Raw genomic sequence first — 27,692 nt, 5'->3', positions numbered from 1 at the left:
AAATTTGAAATAAACTTATCAAGGATAAGGACAGTCCCTTTACGGCTCTATTTTCCAACTTGGAAGAAGATATAGGTGAAGGACTACGTGGACCAGATGTGGAATAGCTATCCGTACCATTATTATTAATTTATTACATTGGACCGATGCAATGCACAGATTTTTGAGCATGCGTGAATAGTGAAGTCCGGATTTGGATTTAGGGTTTGCGCACGGGTTTTGGTTTCTGTGTGCTGCCAAACAAACAGCCCAGAATAGATTGAGAAATATCAAATTAAATATTAAATGACCAAATTAACCCCAAAAATAGCTGCTCCAATGCTTTTGATATATGCCAAATTTAATTTTAGGATATATATATATATATATATATGTGACATAAGATCATGTGTAAGATATAATAAACAAGAAGGAGACCGAAGGAGAAGCAGTAAGCTGAGAGGCACATAGCAATGGGTTCACTAATGGCTGGTTGGAACTCTCCCACCTTAGATCCCAAAACAGGTCTCTCTCTCTCTCTCTCTCTCTCTCTCTCTCTCTCTGGTTTTAGTTTCTTCTGGAGGTGGACGATTTCTGAATCGTCTCATCTCCCTCTTCACAAGTTAAAAATATATATGAAAGTCATGATTTCTTATGGAATATTTCAGTGATCAAAGTTTAGAAAGAAAGGGTGTTTGAGAGGGACTACTTCTTGCTTTTGTGCCCGGCCCAACTTGGATCTCTAAGAAAAAAATATTTAAATTGTTACGATATAATGGATGACTGTGTAGTTAATTTATTATGTCTTAACTTAATAAATGCATGCAGTTCGTTTGGAGAGGAACAAGTCATTAACCAAAGAAAAGATTTCAGCATTCTGGAAAACTCACAAGGACATCTCAAAACATGATCATCCTCACCATCCTGATCAGGTAATCACAATAATTGTATAATACTTTAATTCAAAAAATCTTCATTTTATTTCCCTAAAAAAGTTGAATAATTTCTTAGTTTCATTCTCCTTGAAATTCATCTTATATATATATATATATATATGTAGGGGTGAGCATAATTTGGGTTTAACTGAATTAACCAATCGAGTTCGGTCGATTCGGTTGGGTTAATATATAAGTTTGGTTCGATTCGGTTTGAGATTTGGATAATTTTGGGTATTCGGTTTTCGGCTCGAGTATAGGGAATCTTTAATTCGGTTAATTGAATTACCCAAATTACTAATTAATTAATAATTAAATATAAATTAGTAGTATTAATATATTATATATGTTAAATCTTAAATGTTTAATCTTCAAATATCCCTTTTATCAATAAATTCTTTTATTAATTAAGTTAGAATTGGTAAACTAAAAACAAAATTTGCAATCATATTTTATTTTTTTAATTAATTTTAAATTTATTCAGTCAAATTTAGTTAACCGAATTACCCAAAAAGTTGGTTCAGTTAGATTTTGATTCAATTATAAAAACTAATTCGGTCGGTTCAATTAGGAATTCGTGTTGACCAAAAAATTCAGTTAATTAACTGAGGCTGAACTGACCATTTTCACACCCCTATATATGTGTGTGTGTCTGTGTTATTATTAAAATAGAAAACATTGTTATCGGATTATTGTGAAAAAATATTTTAATATTTAATATTTAAAAATATTATGAAATTATGTATAAAGAGAATTTAAAAAATATATGTTTATCATATGTTCGAAAAGGTCTTGAATTTCGAGTTGTATTAGATTTGCGTAAGATGTAATATAAATATGTATTGAAATTTATCTAAATCCACCTAAACACGCACTTATTATTTTCTATATATATGACAATTCAAAAATTTAATTTGTGTTTTCACAATCGAGCATGCCTTAATTTTTTACAAATTGTACAGGAAGCAAGCATAGTTGAGAAGGTTCCATCTTGTCCGAATTCACCTCGGTTCATACTCCATGGTGCTGAGTACACGGTCGATGTCGAAAAAGCTTGCAAATCTAATGATTGGTATGATAAATTCACTGCATACATTTTTTAGTCCACTAGATTTCATTTCTTTGTGAGACCTTCAATATAAATTAAGTTTCAAACTCTAATTATTAAGATGCTCATAAGAAATCAAAGAGTTAACATGTCTATAGCCTTTACTTCTACTTTTATGTAGATAGATTATTTCATTGAACTTAAATTTTTGATCAATTTCTTACAGTTTAATTATTGAGAAACAATTTTACCATTGATCTAAGGCCACGTTGAAGTTAAAACTATGTTACGTGCTTAAAATTCTAACCCTGACATCTACTATAGAAAAAAGTCCCTAATTTAATTACCATAGGGACAATCTTTTGGAATTTGAGACATTTTTCTTTATTCTTAAGGCACCATTTGGAACTTCGAAAATATGAAGGAAAGAAAGGGAAAATATAAAGAAATCCAATTTCTCATATTTGATTATCAAGGAAAGTAAAAAAAAAAAAAATTTAAAATATACGAAATCAATAATGAACAAAAATTTGATTTTATACACAGTTAACATTTATTTTTTTCTTAATTTTTAATCATATTCGAATAAACTTTTATTTTTAGTAGTATTTAATGTAGAGATAAAAATACAATGGAAAATGAGTTTCCTTCATTCTCATTTTCCTTTTCTTTCCCCACCAAAACCCTTGGCCCAAACGGATCCTAAGGGTTTGTTTGGATTAGAGATTTTATTTGGAAAAATGAAAGGAAAGAAAAGAAAAATAAGGAAGAAAACTCATTTTCTCTTTATATCTTCTTTACCTATTAAATTCTATTCAAAATAAAATATTATTTTAATATGACTAAAAATTAAGAAAAACTAAATATTAGTAGTGTGTATAATCAAAATTTTATTTATAAATTTGATATATGGTTTATTTTCTTTCTCACTTAATTTCCTTAATAATCAAACATGAAAATATGGATTTCTTGGTATTTTCCTTTCTTTTCCTTAAAAATTTTTAAGTTCCAAGGATCAAAGATTTTGTTTGGAGAAGAAAAGTAATGGAAAAAAAGGAGAAAACTCATTTTTCCTTATATTTTCCTTTTGGTTGGGCAAAGAAAAGGAAAGGAAAATAAGAAGGAAATTCATTTTCCATTATATTTTTCTTCAATACCAAATACTACTAAAAATGGAAATCTGTTTTAATATAGTTAAAAGTTATGAAAAATTAAATATAAATGGTGTGTAAAATTATATTTTTATTAATTAATTTGGTTTTTTTTTTTTTTTACTTTTTATGATAACTAAATATGAAAAAGTGGATTTCTTCATATTTTCCTTTCCTTTCCTTTCTCAAAAATTTTCCGAGTTGTCAACAACACTTAATATGATTAAAAGTTTAGAGAAACTAAATATTAATTATGTACAAAATTAAAATTTTGTTCACAGATTTAGTATATATATATTTTTATTTTTATTTTGCTTTATTTAACAATCAAATATAGAAGTGTGAATTCCTTAATATTCTTCTTTTATTTTGTTAATATTTTTCGAGCTCTAAAGAAGGTATAAATATTAGTGCATTTTCATGGAGATTAATGTTGGTGTGCAAATTAATAATGTGTCAATGGTGCAGGTGGACGAGAAGCAGTTGGGCATTTCTGAATGAGCCAGCAGAGGAGGAGGACGAATATGACTCCCGCAAATCTTCCTTCAATTACACCCCCCAGTTTCACCTCCCTCAACTACTTTCTCCCAACAAATAATCCATACCATACTCCCCCACACTTCATAGTTATATATGTACGTATGTGTTATGTATATATATATATATATATATATATATTTGTACTAATGTATGACATAGACTTTAGTTTTGCATGGCATATGAATTGCCGACGAGTTATTCTTGAATCGGACTCTCTTAAAGCCCTACATTTTTTTTTTATTTTTATTTTTTGCATGTGTTGACATTCCATTTTGTCCGATCATTATATAACAAAACTTCAGGAGTTTTAACTCTTTAATTTTTGTTCTTAGTCATTTACGGTCTTCACCTAATCGGGTCTCTCGTTTCTCTTGGTGATGAAATAAACTTTTATTAATTATGTTATTTTGTACGCATTGTCTTTCATTCATACAGGAGTATTTAGAAGCACAATTTTCAAGGAAAATATAAAATGAAAGTGCTCTTCTTTCTTGGACTGTTGTTGTTGGGCTTTCTTCTCACCTCCCACACAAGAGACAGATTCAAATGTTAGTTCACATGTTAAGGCAAATGAAGCCAATTTTGGGCCAATTTTGTAATCAAAAGACAATATGAGTCCACCTTGGGCCAGTTTTATTTGTTTAAAAGGTCAATAATGGGCTTGATTATTGAAAAGTCAGCCCAACTTTGAGTTGGAGGCAGCAATTGAGCCCAACAGGGAGCCTCTTTTATGACTATTTCCAAAGGCAAACAAGGCAGGTTTGCCTTCCCCTTTCCCACACCCACCCAAAATTGTTCGGGGTCTTATACAATAAAAAAAAAAAAAATGGAGTTATTCTTTTTTATTTCATATAAAAATACAGACAAAAAAAAGAGAAATATAGAAAAAGGAAAAAAAATATATTTTACATTGGAAAATAAAAAAATACAATAAAAAAAGAAAAAATGTGGGTCAACATCTTCAAGCATCCAATGTAAACCTACAAGGAAAAATACACAGAATAAACATATGTGAAATGTGAAAAAAATCAAATATAAAATTGATTGGCATGATTGATCAAATTATTAATTTGTGTTAAGTTGATTGATCAAATCAAATTAAAAAGTCGATTGAACCTCCAAACCTATAAATAGAGGCTTTCTAAGGGTTAAAGGACACAACGCAAGAAGATAGAGGAGAGAGAGAGAGAGAGAGAGAGAGAGAGAGAGAGAGAGAGAGAGAGAGTTTCGTGCTAAGAAAGAGTGAAGGAGAAAAAAAATTATTTTTGCTGAAAATTCGGAATTGGAGGTGCCTGTGCATGTTAGATTGATCTAGACAATCAAATTGTAATTTCTCGTTCGATTAAACTAAAATTTTGACTGGTTGTTCATGACTTATTCATCTTTATTCTGAACGGTCAGATAATCATTTGAAACTTTACAACATTGGTTTTCATGGCTTGGACAATAGTCCCTTTATAGCAGCAGGTTTAGGATTGGAGGTGTCTGCGTAGTCAATTTGATCTAGACGATCGGATGATGTCTTATTGTCCGATTTAACTGAAATTTTGATAAGCTATGCAGGAATCATTCTAGATGGTCTAATTTTCATTTGAAACTTTTTCAACGTCAGTTTCGTGCCTCGGAAGTATTAGAATCTACAAAAAAGCCTATAGTTTTATGGTCAAATTGAAGAAAGCCCAATTGATAAGTACATTATTTCTCTTTCATTTTTTTTCCCTGTAGTGTTTGATGAGATTTTATTTATTTAATTTTTAATTTTTTTTTAAATTGGAGAAAAATAATGAAAAATCATTAAAAAAAAAGAAAAAAAATCAAGAAGAATTTGGAAATATATATATTTGAGGTAAAGAAAAATATTTGAGTTATTTTGACTCAGATTTTTTTTAAAAAAAAAAAAGGAAAATAAGAAACCAAAAAAAATGAGGAAAAATCTTTTTTTTTTTTTAAAAGTCCCAGAAATTTTACAAAAATGTGGAAAATTTTCAAAAAATTTGTACAAAAGATTTTGAAAAAGTTGGGAATGTTTTTAAAAATACTTTTTGATGATTTTACTTATTTTTGTATGGGTGCGTCCCAATGATTTCAAAAAGGGTAAACAAATATTTTAGATCTCACATGTATTAGCTCGGGGGGGGAGGGGGGGGGGGGAAAGGGAGGTGTATCTAACAAGATCTTCTCGTTTGAAGATCTTATTAGACATTCCTAATCGCATAGTGATTTTTATTTTCTATTTAAATATTCCTTATTTATTTATTTCTTATTTGTTTATTTGTTTATTTCAAAGTAGTTAATTAAAGACCATTATCTTCAATTTAGGGATAATTTATGACTAAATAGGTATCGTTCGTAGGATGGACATGCAAGGGGTGCTGATACCTTTCCTTCGCATAACTGAACTCCCGATCCCAATTATGGTAAAGTAGACTGAGACCACTGGTTCTTTGGCTTAAGAATAGTATAGAGACCACTTAATGAGTAGTAAATAGGTGTTCTAACTGTACCAAGGTAAATAATAAGTTAGTGGCGACTCCATTCAAATTTCAATATCTATTAACCCTCGCCATTCCAGACCTTTCTCTAGGACATTGCAACAACTTGGTGACTCTACTGGGGACACAGAGATTTTAGCCATTAAATTAGTTTTGAATAAGGAGAAAGTTAGGAAAAATATTTTGAGTTATTTTGATTCAGAATTTTTTTTTTAAAAAATGGAAAATAAAATACCAAAAAATGAGGCAAAATATTTTTAAGAAAATCCCATAAAATTTTAGAAAATTGTGGAAAATTTTTGAAAAATTTCTAAAAAAATATGGGAATGTTTTTTTAAAGTCATTTTCGCTCAAAATTTTATGATTTCATTTGATTTTCTATGTGGTTGTGTCTTGATGATTTTAAAAAGGGTAAAAATGTATTTTAGACCTCACTTGTATTAGCTCTAAGAGAGGTTTATCTAGCAAAATCCTCTTGTTTGGAGGTCTTATTAAACATTCCTAAATCACGCTTTAATTTTCATTTTCCTTTTGATTTTTTTATTTGCTTATTAGTTTACTTTTATTTATTTATTTATTTATATTTTAAAAGAGTTAATTAAAAGCCACCAAACTCAATTTAGGATTAATTCATAATTAATTATGTACTGTTCATAGAACGGGTGTGTAGGGGGCGCTGATACCTTTCCCTCGCATAACTGTACTCCTGATCTCAATTCCAGTAAAGCAAACTAAGACAATTGGTTCCTTGGCCTAAGAATCGTCTAGAGACCAATCAATGAGTAGTAAATAGGTGTATTAATTGTACGAAGGTAAATAATAGGTTAGTAACAACTCCATTCAAATTTAAATATCTACTATCCCTCACCATTTCAGACTTTTTTCCGAGACGCTGCGATAGCTTGGTGACTTCGCTGGGGACATAAAGAGTCGAACCATCAATTAGTTTTGAATTATCCCAAATATGAATTTAATGGTTTTTTGTTTGTTCCATGATGTTTTGTTCGTAAATATGAATTGTTGTGTTTTTTTGTGAATATTTTTCTTGTATAAAATTCTTAATTATATGATTAAGTCTTGTATGTATGGAATGGATGGATAAACATGTGTAGGGTCTGTTGATATGTGGGGGTTAAGGGGATATACTTTTAAAATTTATGTGAGCGCACACATTTTCACAAACCTCCTACTTGGGCTTTACCTTTTAGGAATAGAAAGGAACACAATACCGTTAGCTCTCATGAGACAAGGTCTTTGGGGGCATGTGAACCATTTCGCTTAGTGTTTACTTTATCCAAACTCATTAGGTAAGGATAGGAGACATGTTGGGAACCTATTGAAAAAAAAAAAACTCTAGTTTCCTCCTTTAGGATAGAGCTTTGGCGAAAGCCTATAAGTGATAAATTTACCTAGGGTTATGATAGAAGCTTCATCTTTCTTTATATGATTTAGTCTAGTTTTTTGTTGTGCCTGCTTGAATTCTTTTGTGTGCTTTCCCATATTTTGCATCCATTTTAGGCATATGTGTTATTTGGTCAAAATTTTGGAAAAAACCCTGAGTCACCGTGTCAATAACTTTGTAGTGGTATACAATGAAGAAGAAATAGAGGCTCAGTTGTGTTTTGGAGTCCAACAGAATCATCAGAAAAGTAGTTGAACTAAAAGAATTGAGGTGGTTGAGAAAAGAATTGAGGGGCAATTTGGTCAAGTTGGGGCATTAATAGAATTACTCTTTCCTCAAATTATTGTGCCTTTAAGAAGTTCCCACTTTTCAAACAGAAGGTTTGTTGCCAAGTCTTCCTCAACAGGAATGGTATGGTAGTGGGGAAAGGTAGGACTGCATGAAAGAATTCTTAACTAAAGATCTGTCAAGAACTGAATGCTCAATAGGTGGAGCAATTCTTTATTCAAAGGGAATACAAATGTGTATATCCTTTGTTAAGCGCATATAACTTTTGATATATGAAAATTGCATCAAATAAAGATGAAGTTGCAAATTCTAACATATCTTTATACTTCTGAACTTGAATATGCTTCTTAAATAATATGGAAATAATAATTTTTATCATACATTATTCTTATGTAGAATGACAGTGAAATGTATATGTCCACTAGAACAAAAATTTTGAAGTGCATACCTTTTTAGATTTCAATCACATAAAAAATTTAAAATGTCCAATAAGATATGGTATCACGTGCACCTACACAGTACTAGTTTAGATAAGAGAAAAAAAGGTGAAAAAGCAATTTGGGGTATGTTTTTCGCTAATTATTATTATTTTTCGGGTACAATCTCCTAATCTTATTGAAAAAAAAAAAAAGGAGCCATCATTTAGGCAGAGAATGTCATTGTCTCTTTACTCACAAAATTAATCATAAGGTCTCTGTTACTTTCCTTTAGAAGCAAGAAATTGGCTAATCAAAAGAAGCCCAAAACCTGTAAAAAAAATTGGACTGTCACCTTTTCTAGTGAGTTTGCTTAGGATCCTTTTGCATGAATTTGAAAAGAGGTACTCAGCAGTACCTTTACTTTTTTAGGCAGCTATTATTATTTTATTTTATTTTATTTTTATTGAGGCCTAACAGTTTGAAACTCCAAGTAAGCCATTGCATTATTGCCAAAGGAGGTCGTAATAGTTATGAGCAGACATATTGCCCTGTTTGGCAAGAAGAAAAGGGGAGCTAGAGAAAGGGAAATGGGTGGAAAAAAAATAATGCAGCAGAAGATTTTCTTTTTAACAAGGTGCTATAAAAAACTAATTAAAAAGTTGATAGAAATGATCTTTTTGTTGGCATAAGCTGCCATTGTAAACAACCAAGAGAAATTTGAGGCATTTAAAATTTGTAACGTCCTGTAAATAAGGGAGGTTAGCTTGAGTTTAGGGGATGAAAAAACTATATAGCAAAGTTAAGTTTTTGTTGTATATGAAAAAAAAAAAAAAAAAAAAGGAGGGGGGGGGGGGGGGGGGAGAAGACGGTTGAAGAAAAAGGGGGCAGAATACAAAAGACAGATTTTTTACATGTTATCAGAGCCAAACGAGTTCTGGCTTCCTGTATTGCACCCTAACCATATCTCTGTTCATGGCGGACTCTGATGATCCGAACTCTTCTGGCGACACGTCCAATCTTTCTGATTCTATCCTTGAATTGACTACAAGGATGACTAAGGTTTTGAACAGCACTCAGACCCCGACCATCACCACTGAAACATTTGCTGCTCAGATCAGCATTAAGTTGGATGGTTCCAACTATGCACTGTGGTCCTAGGTTGTCGAGATGTATATCTTTGGCAAGGATAAATTGGGGTACATTAATGGTGACTTTTCGGATCCCCAACCGCTATCAATTGATCCCTCCTTTTGCAAGTGGCACACTGATAACGCCATTTTTAAAGGTTGGTTAATTCTTCCATGGATTCATCCTTGATTGGCAATTTTATTTGGTTTCCTACAGCAAAGGCAGTTTGGGATTCCATTGCCACTACCTTCTTTGATGGAAGTGATACATCACAAGTCTATAATCTTTGACGCCGTGTAACATGGTTGAAGCAAGCCGCTGGCTCATTGGAAAAATATTATACTGAGTTGTAGGGTTTATGGCGTGAAATTGATTTCCGCCAGCCAAATCCTATGAAATGCTCTCTTGATATTCAGCACTATAATCGGATCATCTAGGAAGACTGTGTTTATGTGTTTCTGGATGGTCTTTATGATTGGCTAGACAAAATACGAGCTGATGTTTTGCAGATGAAACCATTTCCTACTGTTGAACAAGCATATGCGCATGTTAGACGGGAGGCTATCCGATAGCAGGTTATGACCACCCATGACCCCGATGGGCTCCAGGGGGCTGTCTCGGCCTCAAAAACACTTACTTTAAGCACCTCTGCCCCTGGTAAATCTTCCAAGCCCTGAAATTCCACTGATACGAAAAAATGCTCTCATTGTGGAAACTAAAAGCACACACGTGAAACCTATTTTAAATTGCATGGGTACCCTGGTTGGTGGCATGACCTTCAAGCCCGTAAACATCCTACTGGAACCGGTACCAATGGAAATTCAGGCACAGCTGTTGTTGCTGCTACAAAGCCTGCTGGAACTGGAACCAATGGAAATTCAGGCACAACTGTTGTTGCTGCTGCAGAGCCTCATCTCTCCCTTATACAACTAGCTGCAGACTGTAATGTATGGCTTATTGACTCGGGGGCCACTGACCATATGACTTTTGCTGCCGCAGACTTCTCTCGTACCTCTCTTCTACAATGCACCAGCATAGCCAATGCAAATGGTGTTATCTCACCAGTCACTAGCACTGGTTCTGTGACTTTATCTCCATCCCTGCATTTATCAAATACCTTACTTGTTCCGTATTTATCCCATAAATTGTTGTTTGTAAGTCAGCTTACTACAGACCTTGGGTGTGTTGTGCTTATTTATCCCAATTTATGTCTTATTCAGGATATTTTCACCAAGGAGATAATTAGACATGGTACTAAAAGGGGGGATTATATTATGTGGAAGACATCATTATCGACCAGGCTAATCACTTGAACCATTCGTATGCCGATAAAGAGACACTACTTTTGTTGTGGCATCAACGCTTGGGACACCCATCTTTTCCTTATTTGAAGCATGTTTTTTTCCTGATTTGTTTAAGCATTTACAGACTCCTGATTTGAAATGTGACACTTGTATTTTGGCTAAGAGCCATCGGGCTACTTATCCTTTAAGCATGAATAAAAGTGAGACTCCATTTACATTAATTCACTCTGATGTATGGGGGCCCTAACCTGTTACTAATATGTCTGGTTTTCGTTGGTTTGTGATTTTTGTGGATGATTGTACTCGTATGACATGGCTCTAGCTGATGAAACACAAAGATGAGGTTCTCATTGTTCTTGAAACATTCCATGCTATGGTTGGTACTCAGTACAGCGCCACCATGAAGGTTCTCTACTTTGATAATGGTGGTGAATATGTCAATAAGCACCTTAAAGGGTATCTTACTAAACATGGTTTAATTCATGAAACTTTATGCTCACAAACACCTCAACAGAATGGTGTTGTCGAGATGAAGAATAGACATGTTCTTAAGACTACCCGTGCTCTGTTCTCGGTGCTCATATGCCCAAACGTTTTTGTACCGATGTCGTCTCAACTACTATCCATCTTCTCAACCGAATGCTTTCCAAGGTCTTATCCTTTAAGACACCACTCCAATGTCTTTCTACTTATGTGTCACTACCTACCACACTGGTGCTTCCTCCTCGCGTATTTCGATGTGTTGTCTATGTGTATCTCCACAAGAACCAGCGCACTAAACTTGATTCGGGTGCATGTCGGTGTTTGTTTGTGGGCTATGGCGTCCATCAAAAAGGGTAGCGGTGTTATGATCCTACCACCCATAGACTCTATATGACTATGGAAGTCCAATTCTTGGAGGTTGATATGCTTTTTTCCTCTTCGGAACCTACTTCTCCTTTTTAGGGGGAGATACATAATGAAGAGTTGAATTGGTTCCAACATGAGGTGCCAAATGAGTTTGATTGGTTGGCGCCAAATGAGGGGCCACGTGAACATGAGGGGCAGGATGGGCCAAATGATACCTTAGCCATTGTGAACTGTGAAGCTGAGATATATCCTACTGCAGAGCATGCAACATCTAAGACTGAACCTATATCCCCTCCCTCTGAAGTGCCAGCTGAATCATCTCCTGAGAATACTTCTAAGGTACGTAATGTTATTACACTCTTACATGCCGATGATATAGATGCTTCTATGGGTTATGTCTTACCTCATAGGTACAATCGTGGCAAGCCACCTAATAGATACTCTCCAGATATTGAAGAATGAAGGTCGAGGTATCCAATTGCTAACTATGTATCCACCAAGGAACTCTTTGAACCTCTTAAGAAATTTGCACGAGAACTCTCCATATGTCAAATTCCTACCAGTGTTCATGAGGCATTGGAAAATTTAAGATGGACCCGAGCTACTGAGGAAGAAATGGAGGCACTACTAAAAAATGATACATGGACTCTTATTCCATTACCTGAAGGAAAACAAACTGTGGGGTGCAAATGGGTGTTCTCCATTAAACACAAAGCAGATGGATCTATTGAACGGTACAAAGCACGACTGGTAGCGAAGGGATATATGCAGACATATGGTGTCGATTATTAGGAGACTTTCTCACATGTAGCCAAGCTAAATATTATTAGGGTATTATTGTCTCTTGCTGCAAATCTTGATTGGCCTTTACATCAATTTGATGTAAAGAATGCTTTTCTTAACAGTGATCTCCAATAAGAGGTTTATATGGATGTTCCTCCTAGTTATACATCATCTTCAAAGAATGGAGTGGTGTGCAAATTGCAGCGAGCATTGTACAGACTGAAGCAATCACCACGAGCATGGTTTGGAAGGTTTAGCTTGGCAATGAAGAAATATGGCTTCCAACAAAGTAACTCTGACCATACTTTGTTCTTAAAGCATTAGTTGGGCAAGGTAATTGCTTTGATAGTCTATGTAGATGACATTATTATTACAGGAGATGACGAAGACGAAATCTCTCTGCTTTAAAAGCAATTAGCAATTGAATTTGAGATGAAAAATTTGGGAGGACTAAGTATTTATTAGGAATTGAAGTTGCCAGGTCTATGCAAGACATATTTCTCTCCCAAAGGAAATACATATTATGTAATGACCCAAAGAATAATAGTATTTAAATAATAATAGAGAGAGAGAAAAATGGAAATAGCAACAGAAGGAGGCAGCAGACTTCGTCGATGAATGCTTCGCATTCGTCGACGAGAAGATACTAAGAGGATGTTTTAGGCGACTCTGAATTTCATCGACGAAGGGGAGAGTTCGTCGACGAATTTTCTCTTGACCTCATCGTTGAGGTGATGTGGCTCGTTGACAAGGCTCATAGTATAACTAGCCTAAACCTTGGATTTTTACGTAGAAAATTCACCAAAAGTTCTTTCTCTCTCTCCTCTATGGTTCCTCCCTTTTCTCTCTTTTTGATTTTAGCCCCGTTAGTCGCCGGATCGACAATCTGAGACCACCACGATGCTCTTGGGGAAGTTCTCTCCAAGTCTGTTGGAGCGAATCGTTGGTGGGGCAAAGTTGGAATTCATCCCTGGGTTAAGTTAAGACTTTTTATGCAAAATTTGGTCTTCTCATAGTTATAGGAAATGTTATTCACGGAAAAATACTAAAGTTTAGTTCTTAGAGTTGTTATTTTCAGGGTGTTGAATGGGGAACCCTGCGAGTGTAGGACGAGTGTATTTTAGGGGGTTTCTTCTCAAGAATTAGGTAAGAGAATAAACTAAAGTAGTTATTTTCCATGCAAATCATTATTATTTATCAACAAATTAATTTTCAGGAAAGCATGTATTATATTTGTATATTATGGAGAAAATGCATATTTGAGAAAATATTGCTATTATGTTGAAATGTATATATACGTATGAAATGCCAGAAATTATGATTTTAGAATATAATGTATGGTTTTATACATCAATGTGTGACATGAATATTATTTTACGTGGAAAGCACTATGATATGACAATTTTTATGAATGAAGTATGTTTTCAGAAATCATGCAATAATGCAGTACATTATGGTTTCTAAATACATGATAAATGAATTATTTATTCAGAATGATATGTATGAAATGTTTGGCGCAAGGCCGTGATTGATAGTCGGCGCAAGGCCATGTTATACTTATGATTTCGGCGTAAGGCCGTATTTATGAATGTTCAGTGCAAGACCGCAGATGTGAAAGAAACTGGCGCAATGCCATATGTATGTATGTTATTTCAAAAAATTCTATCAATCTATTTATGTTAGACAAGTATATTATCATGTATTATATGTTATCAGAATTCGGATGATAGTTTAGTTCAGTTATAGGAGCACGATACCGTAGCTATATAGATCAGATTACTATGTTTAGACTTGTGCTACCGCCCCACAAAAGGGTGGGAGATGGATATCGATGTAAATTTCAGTGTAAAGTTGTAGACATCCACCTGGCAATCCGGACCAGGGTGCGGCGGGCCTATCATACTTACAGATATTTTTGACTCGGCAGTGGTCGTCTAGCTATTGTCAGGTCCCACCTTCGGGTTGCACAACCTGTCATGGGGGGTAATACATGACATCAGCTAGCCATACATTATGGGTAAATTTCAGTATTATCAGTTATATCAGACATTCCCTGATCAATAAAAATTATTAGAAATTATGAAAGTTATGATTATTAAGATATGTTATCACGTATGTTTTTCAACATATGAAATGTACTATATATGTATTATAGTACTAAATATTCATGTTTCCACACAGCTGTATTTAGTTTATTTTCCCTTACTGAGAAGTGTCTCACCCCTCAAACTTAAATAATTTTCAGGAAACCCAGAAAGACCGTTGGATTGAGGCCGCCGCTGAGTCAGTTGTTACTACCCCGCTAGGAAGGTAAGTTTTGATTTAGGGACACGAAACTTACATAGAAGGTTCCTAGATATGTATATATTTTTGTGTTTAGAGATTGTATATAAACTCAGTGTTTTGGGAATGTAGTTAACTATGAAATTATGTATTTTATGGTTTAGAGTTGTGATTTACATTTACTGCCGCTTAGGTTTCCGCTGTGAATGTCAGATATGTCCCTGTTACCCACAGGTTCGGGTTGACTTTATTATTAAATATATTTTATTATATGATAAGATAAGCAAGTCGTTACATATTAGATTTGCTAACCGAAGTTGGGATGTTGGAGTGTAGGCCTGCAGACACCCCATGGTTCATAATCACAAGCTTGGAGAATACCCATACCAAGTACCAACAGATAAGGGAAGATACCAAAGGTTAGTTGGTAAACTTATTTATCTCTCCCATACTCGCCCAAATATTGTCTATGCTATAAGTGTCGTAAGTCAATTTATGCATAATCCAAGTAAGAGTCATATGGAAGTAGTGATTCGAATACTTCGATACTTGAAGTCATCCCCGAGCAAGGGGCTTATGTTCTCAAAACATAACAGTCACCAGATGGTTTATGGGTATACGGATGCAGATTGGGCAGGTAATATCATTGACAAAAAGTCCACCTCAAGATATTTTACATTTGTTGGAGGAAATCTTGTAACCTGGAGAAGCAAGAAACAAAAAGTGGTAGCCTTGTCAAGTGCTGAAGCTGAGTTTAGGGGAATGGCTAAGGGTCTTTGTGAACTCCTTTGGCTAAGAAAGCTACTCACTGAAATCGAGTTCGCCCTTTCTTTCGAGATGGATCTCTTGTGTGACAATAAAGCTCTAATTGTCATTTCTCACAATCCTATTCAATATGATCGTACTAAACATGTGGACGTAGATCGACACTTCATCAAAGAGAATCTTGAAGCAAAAACAATTAGGTTTCCGTTTTTAAAATCTGAACATCAATTGGCAGACATCCTTACAAAAGTTGTATCTAGCAAGGACTTCTACAACTCACTTGACAAGTTGGGCATGCGAGACCTCTATGCATCAACTTGAGGGGGAGTGTTGGCGTGAGCTGTCATTGTAAACAACCAAGAGAGATTTGAGGCATTTGAAATTTGTAACATCCTGTAAATAAGGGAGGTTAGCTTGAGTCTAGGGGATGAAAAAACTATATAGCAAAGTTAAGTTTTTGTTGTATATGGAAAAAAAAAAAAAAAAGGGGGGGGGGGGGGGGGAACAGACGGTTAAAGAAAAAGGGGGTAGAATACAAAAGACAGATTTTTTATACTTTTTTGGAATATAAATCAATTCATCCAATAGTGGAAGGCATGCAAGTGAGCAGCAAAAAAAAAAAAAAAAAAAAAAAAGAAAGAAAGAGAAACCAACCCACTAATATGGGTAACTATCTTTTTAATTCGCTCCATTTCTTTCAATATAAGAAATAACAAGAAAGAAAAGTAAAATCACTTTCCCAATGTTTGAAGAAGTCTTATGTTTGAAGTTATAAATATAAAATTATTTTAAAATTTATCTAAATCCACTCAAAACCAAATTCAAGATCCAAAATCCATGTTTCCAAACACTACATTTCTTTTCTTTTCTTTTCTCTCTCTTGCATATGTTTCCTTTTTTTTTTTTTTCATTCTAGTATCCTACCATAGGCAATGTTTGCCCCAACATGAGAAGCCTTGATTCGTTTCTAATGGAGAAAGCTTGGAAGACAAGAGAAGAACGCATGACAGACAAAAGTGAATCAGTTTTTAACTTTCCATAATGAAAGCTATGAGAAAAGTTGCTTCGTATCAATCTTGCTTTTACTTGTCCTCAAGCACAATTATGCCGAGACTTACTTAGTCACAGTGGTATATATAAAAGTATGATTCATATGTTTGGAAAATCAGAGTTCAGGCCTTAAATTTAAATTTGCATCAATTATATACAACAAAAATTATATTGCTATATGTTTGAGAGCTTAAGAAATTTAGATATGTGAGTTTGTACAAAATACTGTTCAAAATCACATAGAATCGTGCCCAAATTCATACAAATTCAAAATTCTAATGTTTGAAATTCATATTTTCAAACAGAACCTTATGTTTAAGATCGCACAAATTCAACTTACAAATCTTGAAATCCATCCTCAAGCACACAATCTATGTTTATTCCATTTCAGACAGATGAAGCTAATAAATTAATCAGCTGCAGATTTGCATTTTGCAGTTCCAAACTTTTCAAAGAGTGTGCTAATAGACTAGCACCTACTCATAATTAATAAAAGGATTCGTCGCAGTCCTGATGCTGACAGTTGGGAATTTATTTTTAACATTATTATTATATGGCCTCAACTCTCAAATGAGTCTTCTAGCTTCCAAATAAGTTCATTAAAAAACAAAATCTGCTGTCATAATAGGACCAACTACCACCGACCCACCCCCCCCCCCCCTTCTCATGCCAGCTATCTATGAGGGAGAGAGAGAGCAATGTTCTTAATTCACTTTCTCTATTTTGTTTAAATGAAAGCAGCTGCAGTGTCTTGAGATTTTATGCTTTGTTATTTTCTTTATTTTGGCTGTGTTGAGTCTGGTGACTGGTTTTGTTTTTTCATTGTTGTTGTTTTGTCTGCTCCCATAAGAAGAAGGTTCCCTAGAATTATTTCAAAAGGTTCTATGCAGAAAGAAAAGAACTGTTGGTAATTGGTTTTTTCCCACCATGGTATACATATTCACGCCCAAATTAACCTACCCACATCAAAGTCAGCAACCCATCAAATCCACAATCTTGTATTGCTGATATTCTCAAATAAACTAACCTGAAAACACAATCAGCAAATCCACAATCCTTGTTGGTTGTGGTTGAAATGTTCAACTTTCCTTGTTAAGGTCTGTGCATTTCACCAATTCTATAATCTGTCTAGTGGCTTCAATTGTCAAACTTTTGTTTCCATGGAATACCCAAATATTATGTCAATGTCCCCTTCATGATCATCATCTGGGCCCTGATCACCAACCACAATGATTGGAGACCATTGGTGTGTCACAAATCAGCAGCAAAAATCATTACCATCAGTCCCAACTTTGGTTTTCTGCAAAAATCCAGACTTCTTATCTTCCAATTTCTTCAAGCCTCCTGAGAACTTGCTTGATATCAGGTCTAAGAGACGGTGAAGGAGAGCAGCAGGCCATTGCGAGCCTGAAAAACTTGAGAATGTGCTCTTCGGTGACTGGACTCTGACTGTTCCTTGGCGTAAGGAGTATCTCTGGATGAAACAGTTCTGTAATTCTATGATTAAGGATTGCATTTCTCATAGTGTTTGGCAAGTAGAAATCCGGAACTGGGGAGGGATGCTCACTTATGGCTTCCTTCCCTGTCAGCAATTCTAGCAGTACTACACCGAGGCTGTAGATATCGGTCTCTTCGCTCGCATCCTTCATTTTGATCAGTTCAGGAGCCTTGTAGCCCTGGGCTGCTGATGATTCAAGCATTTCTTGGGCTGCTGTTGGGTTCAAGAGGAGATGTAGGCCAAAGTCCGAGACATAAGGTTCAAAGTCGCGATCCAATAGTACATTTTTTGACTTGAGGTTTCCGTGGATTATGGGCCTGTTCAATCCTGTGTGAAGGTGATCCATGCCTCTGGCAATACCGATGGAGATCCTATAGATGATGTCCCAGTTGTGAGACTCACCTTTTCCTTCTGCCCATATGAAAAATGTGTGTATTGTTAATTGAAAAAGAGGATGAAGTAGGATTTAACTCAAAAACTCTAAAGAGTTTTTTGACCATTTGGTAAGTTGGAATGCTCATTACTTCTGATTGAGGAAAGAGAGAAACATAAAGTGGACAGACGGAAGTCATTCTTTACGGAGGAAGACGGAAAATTTGGCAGTGGAAGAACTGGTGGACGCCAGCAGTTAATAAATTAAGCAGGGAGAGATCTGAATGACTTTCCTATGTGAGAAGGGGAAGATCTAAAATAATGCAGACGAAGGAAATTAAAAATTACAACGAAGAAAAAGTTGGAAACGCCTAGTAGAGGCCGAGTAATATAACAGTTCAGACACCATGAATAGAAACATTATTTGAACAAGAACATTCAACCTAGATGCTGCTAAGGAACACAGGAGATGTCCTGTGCAAGCCGAAAGAAGCCAAAACAATTATGTAAGAGTTCGACTGCAGATATCAAACCAGATAATGACAAGAATGTTTCAAACAAGACCCAGAGAAGGAAAAAATTATGAATTATTATATAAAATCTCCGAAAAAATAAACCCAAAAAGCAAAATTGTCAAAAAGGGTATTACCATCTTGTGTCAATTAATATTCCCTTCTGTCATAATATCAATTTCAGCCACAAAAACCAGAACCCAGTTCATCTAACCATTAATTGAGAAAGAAAAAAACCAAAAATCTCAATCTGGGTACTGAGAAACTGAAGAAAAATTTTCTTTTTTTTTTCTTTGAATTCCTAGCAACCCAAACAGGAGAAAAATGCCGCAGACTGAAAAAGATGAACAAAGCTAAAGCAATTTACCTCTGACGAACTGTGCCAGAGTCCCGTATCCGAAAAATGGAAAAACCAGGAGCTTCTCCCCCTTAGGCCCTGCATAAAATGCTTGAAGGGGAACCAAATTGTGATGCCTTATCTGTCCCAGCAGCTGAATTACAGAAACCACTTCCTTCATTCTTCCACTGCATGCTGGCCTCAAGAAACGAAGCAGCCTCAGAGAAGAAAAATTGCTCCTGTCCAAACAGGCCCTGTACAGAGTTCCATAACTGGATTTGCCAATGACTTCCCCTGGAGCATCCAATATGTCATAGATGGTGAGATCCTCCCCTCCCAAAAAGGTAATCAGGTCCTCTTTCCCAACCTCAACTCTCTCCTCACCCGCCAAGCTTAAGCTTCCAGTCTCAATTGTGTACTCACCTTTAACTGCTCTTCTGCGGCAAAAGTAAACTATCAGTGAAAGAACAAGCGGAACAACTACAGAACCCAATCCAATGACAACTTTGAGGTTGTGGATATCTTCCATCTCCTGAGAATTATGGTTCCTCTTCTTCTTCCTTGATGCCTAAACACATCTCAAGAGTACAGGAATGAATATATTTAGGGAGAACTAAAAGCTGTAGATCTAAGTTGATCTGAAAAAGATCATGAGGCACTGCAATGATTTATATTCTGCGTAATTAAATAAGTGCAAGATGGGTGTGGAATGTGATGATCATATAGTTTTTTTCTCTTTTCTCCATGGACATCCAATAAAACAAAAGAAGGGAGTCTGCAAATGGAATTGAAGCGTACTGATAATCTAAAATGAAATGGTTGGGAATTATTGGAGGAGGCGAAACAATCGTGCTAAATTTAGCCAGAGAGATTTAGGTGAAGAGGTTTTGCTGGTAAGAGCTATGGTGGTTGGAGAATCAAGTTATTAGGACAGGTGGAGCCATGTGCTGATATCTGATTTATGACTTTGTTTGTGCAGCAAACATGAAAAGCCCTTTTTGCCATTAAGGACCGTATTTTGAATGACGAGTTCACCCCCTGCAGTGACTCAGGCTGAGTCAAAATCCGAGATTAGGGCAGTTGATTTGGGCCTGTAAGGGGCCCACCCAGCACTGGTATAGCCAACCAGAACCAGACAGGGCAATGGTAAACGGCACAGCGTCATATGATCATCGGCCCGAACCACATTCGAACAAGTAAATGGGACCCACTTGGCTTTGTCATCCGAGATTCCGAACCATATCACGTACGTACCCAAAGCTGTATGGGTAAGAAGGCCATACAACTGAATTGAATTGTTAGTGAACACCACATTCATAACTATGTTTCCTCATTTGATTTTCTCTATTACTCTGTTTTGACAGTAACGCCATTTGGATCCATGCACTATGACCAGCTTGGCAGCATGGGTTCCAGTGAAGTAAAGCTAAATTAACACATGATGATTCAAATATGCAGATGGGTATGAAGCAATGACAGCTTAGCAGGACTTGTGTCTGACAAGAAAGCTAAGAGGGAACAAGAAAATGAACGTGTGTGTGAATGTGTGTCTAGTTGGACGCCTGAGTTTGAATAAATTTTGTTCAAATTTAAGTAAGTAAAATTTAAATTCAAACCTCACCCGTTATTTTTAAATGAGTTTTAAGTTGAGTTTGAATTGGCCGCAACAAAGAAAATACGAATATTTTTTTTTTTTTTTGTACGGCAAAAGAAGATATTAGGATTTGTCGTCCCAAGTTATTAAATTGTACTCATTTTAATACAACAGGGTATCATATGCACGTATAAAGTGTATAAATGAAAACTAGTTAAAGTAGGTCAAATTCTAACTAAGGTAAGCCGTTCAAGCAAGTAGGGATTCAAATTTTTGTCTAAACTCATAATGTCTCTCGCTAAAAGGGTTAAATTTTTGGCATCCCAATAATTTGACTTATTAAAGATCTTGGGTTCAAAAATTTAGGGTTGGAGTTGGGATGGAGTTTGGAAGAGGGGATGAATTATCTTGCGTTGGATGGCTCATGCCGAATGAGGCTTCCTATAGACCCTATAATATATATATATATATATATATATATATATATATATATATGGTTCCTTTTATTTTGATGCCTTTCTTTCTTTCTTCTTCTTCTTTCTTTCTTTTTCTATTTTTTTAATTTTTGTTTATTATCTTATTCTCTTATTATGTTATCACATTTGACCAATTGGCATTGCAATTATTTGACATGTTCATACTGAAAATCTTAGATCAAAAGAAGAGAGAGAAGCCTAATAAGTCTCCTTACTAGAGTCAATACAAACACACACTATAAGTATTATATATTCATGTAAGTGTCATGTATGAATCCTTTTATTTTGGGGTATTTCTCTTTTTTCCTTTTTCTCTTTCACCCTTGTTATGTTATCACGTTTTTGCGGGTTTTTATTTAGTGCACTTAATAGTCTATTTTGACAAATATTTTTACTTTTTAGTGAATTTGTCTTCATCATCTTTTTATTAGTAATCCGTACAAGATATGGATCACATATCACTCAATATGACTAAGTGATTTAAAAAAAAAAAAAAAAATTGAATAGATAAAATCTTCATATATAAGTCTCATTCATTATCAATACACTCGATCATTCACCTATATATATAAGTTATTGCATAAAATAATTGTGCGAAGTGACTTATGTGAACATGATTTTGAGTTTTTGACTAATTGCAAATTGATTCAAGTAAGTAGCTTATTTTATATAGTCCCATGACTTTTGAAAGTCATAATATACTGCGACATAAGAGCTAGTTGAGATCTAATATTTTTTTCATTGGAGGATGTGATAATTAATGGCAATGCCAATGGGAAAAATGAGTTTTTATATCTATAGAAAAAATATATATATATTGTACATATATGCATAATGGATAGATATTACTATGAGATAGAAACATGTATTAATTTTATGTAAGTGTTTGACCAAAAATCAACCATCTTTTAAATGATGTTGATGATAAGATGATGGGTTCTATCAAACTTGTTAAAAAGATGTTTGATAGAAAATCAAATACCTTTTAAAATGGTAGAGTGGATTGAGATAGGGCGAGGATAAATTGTTTGTGAATGGTGTTATGTTAGCTCCCTTCAAAGGTGTAAAGAATTAGGGGTGAGCATAATTCGTTTTTAACCGAATTAACTGAATTAACCTATCGAATTTAGTCGCTCCGGTTCGGTTAATTTGTAGTTAGGTTTGATTCAATTTTAGAATAGGGTAAATTCAGGTATTCGATTTTCAGTTCAGTTATGGAAAAAAAGAATTTGGCTAACCAAATTACCCGAATTTTAATTAATTAGTAATTAAATATAAATTATAAAATAATATGATTTTAGGCTAGGGTTCCAAACATCCAATGTTCCATTCGGCCATTCCCAGATTCCCTTCCCATTTGGTCATTCCCAAATTACCCGAATTTTTTTTCCTATAATTAATTTTAATTTTATTTGATTAACCGAATTACTTGATAATTCGGTTCGGTCAGGTATGGCTCGGTTAAAGAGCTCAATTCGGTCAATTTGGTTAAGGGGTGGGGTTAACCGAAAAAATTCGGTCAATTTGGTTAATTGGATGAACCGACCGATTGCATGCCCTTATAAAGAGTTATGAAAATTGGGTTAATAGAATTATAGAAATCGTTGAAGGAAAAGACAAAGAAGGAAGGTGATGAGAAATATACTAAAATTGGGGGGGGGGGGGGGGGAGAGAGAGAGCAGAAGAGAGAGAAGGAGAGGAGAGAGAGAGAGAGAGAGAGAGAGAGAGAGATGTAGGCAATTAGAGATAGAAAATAAAGAGTTAAACTGTAACGTTCCTGAAATTAATTCATAAATAATCATAATAATGACATCACAAATACTATGTCTGTTACCACACACACCATATCCTTCGACCCCAGGGGGTTCAAAGTAATACCATCACATAATTAATTTAAACAAACAAACAGCAGAAACAAAATATACTTTTACAACCATGCATACCAAAGTACTACCTCTCAACGTCAACATCTCCCCAAAAACATATTTCAACCCCGAATAACCAAAACAATCAGATATAAACAAAATATTGTTCCAATACTACTCACTCTCAACTAACTTGTCTAGGTCCCGCCCTGAAGCTCCTAGACTCGGTTTCCTGAAGGTCCTGAAAAATTTGTATATTTAATGGGGTGAGACACTTCTCAGTAAGATGGAATAAATTATTATCAGTGTGGGGCTAATATGAGTTTTAGTGAAACCAAACACCTCACTTAATTTACTTTATTTGGCAAATATGACATTTGTATAATATGACTCACACCTATACAGTTGGAAATACACATTTTCTTCGCAATATAATTTCTTTAGTAAATAATATCATTTACATAAATTTACATATATGCATAGAAGAAACCCCTTTTTGGACATACAACATCATCATGTATAAACCCCCCTGATCGGGTTGTGCAGTCTGAAGACTGGACCTAGCCCTGGTTGGCTCATCAGGCTAAGTCAAACCTCATGTATGCAAGTCTGATTTGCCTACCTAGCCTGATCTAGACTCCAAGGGAGTACACATTCCTTTCATGGCCAAATCGACTTTTCAATACCAAAACTTCTATCTAGAACAATGTGGTTGCATTATCTCAATCACTAGCTACGATACCGTGTTCTCATCACATTTGGTCATCATGGTTCTTAAACCATATAATGCAATTTAAGTAATAAAAACTATTATATAAACTCATTTCATAATTCAGTATAAAACATGTCATATAAAAACTTGACATTTAGCTGTCATAGCAAACCCCGACATACAGTCATCACATCAAACCCGACATACAACTGTCATACCAAAACTCGACACTTAGCCGTCATATCAATCTCGACATTCAGCCGTCATTTCAAATTTTCACCACATTTCCTGTATTTCCATCAAATAGTCCAAATCACATTTTCACGATAATTCCAAAAAAATACTTAGATTCAATTATGCAGTAAAATATAATTAAATCTCATGCCACACAATTTATTCAATAATTATAATTTCACTAATTGCTTGTAGAATTTTCAAAATATATAATTGGTAAATTTAATTATAACGCATGTATGATCAATTCCCCATTTTTAAATTTAATCCCTAATATATTTTAAAAACATGAATATGATCAAATCCCAACCATTTAATTTAATTCCAAAATATTCCCAAAAAATCTGATTTGATCAAATCCTTGGAGTTTAACTTAATTAGAATTTATTCCCAAAAATCCCGATCTAATCAAAACCCTACTATTTAATTTAATTAAAATTTATTCCCCCAAAAATATTTATAATAATTCAAAATTATCATTCCCATAAGCCTAAATACTCAGAAAATCATATATATTATTCTTGAAACCGAATACTATAATTTAATTGGGAATATTTTCAAAATAAACTGACATATTTTATTCCCCTTACCTTATCCCAAAAGTGGTGCCTACGACGTTCTAACGACGAAATCACCCCGGTTAAAATGTTGGTGATTGGAAATGGAATCCAAGGATATTTTCTGTTCTTTAATCGGCACACGTATCATTGAAAAATTGAGGAGAGAGGAAGTGAGTTGAGGAGAGAGAGGCGGAGAGACATCTGTGAGAGAGAGAGAGAGAGAGAGTGCGGCAAATTTCGGGGGGGGGGGTATCTCTCTGATTCTCAAGAAACAAAATTTCCTTCGGAAAGTATCCTAAAGGGACTTATACACACACACACACACACACACATATAATATGAATTAATTATTAATAATTATTTATTTATTTATTTTGAAATTACTACATTCTCCCCTCATAAAAATTTCGTCCTCGAAATGTGTTAACTTACACTTATCACAACCTCCTCTGGAAATTACTAAATTATTTACCCAACTCTAAGAAGAGTCAGTGGCCACCTATATAGTGATCTTGTCCCAATTTTATTAATAACACTCACTTATGGTGGAGGAATACCATGGTTACATAAACGGCTCTGGGAGTTTACAAATAGCGCAAACCAAAATTCTCTCAAAACCACTCAACATAAAAACCATCACATTTAGATTTACAATTAATCACTCAACTAATTACCCTGCACAAAACTTATCTACATACAAACGAATACTTACCTAAACAGTTACATTAAACTCATCAATTAATTGCGGATAAAGTACCTCCAAACTCCAATGCCTCATAACTTATTACATGTGACGGATCTGGGATGTACTTCTTTAACATAGACACATGAAATACGTCGGGGATCCTGGATAATGCTAGTGATAACGCTAACCTATAGGCAACTGGACCGATTCTTTCTAGTATCTCAAATGGCCCAATATACCTAGGACTTAGCTTACCTTTTTTTCCAAATCTCATAACTCCCTTCATCGAAGCTATCCTCGGGAAAATCATAGGCCCCACATCAAACTCTAATTCCCGTCAGCGAGTATTAGCTTAACTCATCTGTCGACTCTGAGTTGTCTTGATTCTGTGCCGGACCAATTTGATTTTCTTAGATGTTTGTTGAATCAATTCTAGCCTCAAAATCTGTCGTTCCCTAACCTCGTCCCAATACATTGAAGATCGGCACCTTCAACCATATAACGCTTCATATGGTGTCATCTCGATACTAGCCTGATAACTGTTATTGTAGGCGAATTCCACCAATGACAAAAACCAAATCCAGCTACCTCTGAAATCTAGCACACAGGCCCTCAGCATATCCTCTAAGATCTGAATCGTTCGCTCTGACTGTCCATCAATTTTTGGGTGAAATACAGTACTAAAAGTAAGTTGAGATCTCAAAGGTTCCTTCAAACTCTTCCAGAACCGAGAGGTGAACCGTGGATCTAGATCTAAAACAATGGACACAGGCAGGCCATGGAGTCTAATTATCTCCTGCACATAAAGTTCTGCTAGCCTATTCATGGAGTAACCGACTCTGATAGAAACAAAATGCGCAGTTTTTGTTAACCAATCCACAATTACCCATATGGCGTTTTGTTTATGCAATGCTGATGGTAACCCCGTGACAAAGTCTATTGAGATGTGCTCCCACTTCCACTCAAGAATGTGAAGTGGTTGCAGTGGTCCGACTGGTCTCTGATGTTCTACTTTCACTCGCTAGCATATCAGACACTGTTCCACAAATCGAGCAATCTCCCCCTCAATATTTCTCCACTAGAAGGATTCTCACAGATCTTTATACATCTTTTTACTCCCTAGATGTACGATATAAATAGAGCGATGAGCCTCCTCCAAAATCGCCCTTTTTATCTCTGCGTCATTAGGTACACATAGTCTGGTGTGAAATCTAAGAACCCCATCATCTAAGATATTGAAATCTGTTTGTTGCCCACTCCATACTTTCTCCACAATTTTCACCAATTCTGCATCTTTCATCTGAGTAGCTTTAATCCTTTCCTGCAAGGTCGGTTGGATTACTAGACTTGCGATAAACGTCGAGTGATTCCCTTCCGCCATTTCCATGTCAAACCTCTCCAGGTCCATCCTAATATGATGTTGGGCAACTACTGCTGAAAGTGATGCATCCACCGTCTTCCGATTCAAAGCATCAGCTGCCACATTAGCTTTCCTAGGGTGATAACTGATGGTGCAGTCATAGTCTTTTATGAGTTCAAGCCTTCTTCTCTATCTCATATTCAACTCCTTTTGTGTGAAAATATACTTAAGGCTTTTATGATCTATGAAAATTTCACACCTTTCACCATATAGGTAGTGCCTCCAAATTTTAAATACAAAGACCACCAATGCCAACTTCTAATCGTGCATATGATAATTCTTCTCGTACTCTTTGAGCTACCGAGAAGCATAGGCAATAACCTTTCCTTGCTACATCAAGACACACCCAAGCCGTTTTTGAAACGCATCACTATAAATTACAAAACTCCTTTCCTCTAAAGGGATTGTCAGCACTAGCGTAGTGATCAGTCGCTGCTTTAACTCTGGAAAGCTTTGTTCACATTCTTCGGTCCATTCATACCTTATACCTTTCCTAGTCAACTTCATTAGAGGGCCCGATAACTTAGAAAACCTTTCCATGAACCGGCAACAATATCCTGTTAATCCCAAGAAACTCCTGATCTCGTGGACATTTTTTCAGTCTTGCTCAATCCACTACAACCTCCATCTTGCTCAGATCCACATAAATACCATCCTTGGATATTACGTGCCCTAGGAATGCCACCTATTCCAGCCAGTACTCACATTTCTTAAATTTGGCATACAACCTCCTTTCCCTCAACACCTAAAGCACTATCCTCAAATGATCCTCGTACTCTTCGGGACTCTTTGAATACACCAATATGTTATTAATGAACACTACCATGAACTGATCCAGGTACTGATGGAAGACCTTGTTCATTAGGTCCATAAATGCAACAGGCGCATTCGTCAGTCCGAACGGCATAACCAAAAATTCATAATGGCCATAACTGGTTTGGAAAGCAGTCTTTGGTACATCCTCTAAATTAACTTTCACCTGATGATACCTGGACTGGAGATCGATTTTTG

At 35.2% G+C, this 27,692-nt stretch overlaps 2 protein-coding genes across 2 annotated transcripts; one reads left to right on the top strand and one right to left on the bottom strand.

The window, feature by feature from the left end:
• The first annotated feature begins 291 nt into the window (after positions 1 to 291).
• Positions 292 to 3,859, top strand: LOC131160407 (uncharacterized). The gene is made up of 4 exons (XM_058116067.1): positions 292 to 504; positions 808 to 911; positions 1,877 to 1,986; positions 3,582 to 3,859. The coding sequence occupies exons 1-4, from the start codon at positions 453 to 455 to the stop codon at positions 3,709 to 3,711; spliced, it is 396 nt and encodes a 131-aa protein (XP_057972050.1). The 5' UTR covers positions 292 to 452; the 3' UTR covers positions 3,712 to 3,859.
• A 13,405-nt stretch (positions 3,860 to 17,264) lies between these two features.
• LOC131159886 (putative kinase-like protein TMKL1) lies at positions 17,265 to 20,067 on the bottom strand. Its single transcript, XM_058115098.1, has 2 exons — positions 19,166 to 20,067; positions 17,265 to 18,325 (listed from the first exon to the last, which is right to left on the bottom strand). The coding sequence occupies exons 1-2, from the start codon at positions 19,662 to 19,664 to the stop codon at positions 17,736 to 17,738; spliced, it is 1,089 nt and encodes a 362-aa protein (XP_057971081.1). The 5' UTR covers positions 19,665 to 20,067; the 3' UTR covers positions 17,265 to 17,735.
• Positions 20,068 to 27,692: the final 7,625 nt, after the last annotated feature.

This window comes from Malania oleifera, chromosome 7 (assembly GCF_029873635.1).
Source record: "Malania oleifera isolate guangnan ecotype guangnan chromosome 7, ASM2987363v1, whole genome shotgun sequence".
In the NCBI taxonomy this organism is placed as follows: domain Eukaryota; kingdom Viridiplantae; phylum Streptophyta; class Magnoliopsida; order Santalales; family Ximeniaceae; genus Malania; species Malania oleifera.
This window is presented reverse-complemented; position numbering and strand designations above follow the sequence as displayed.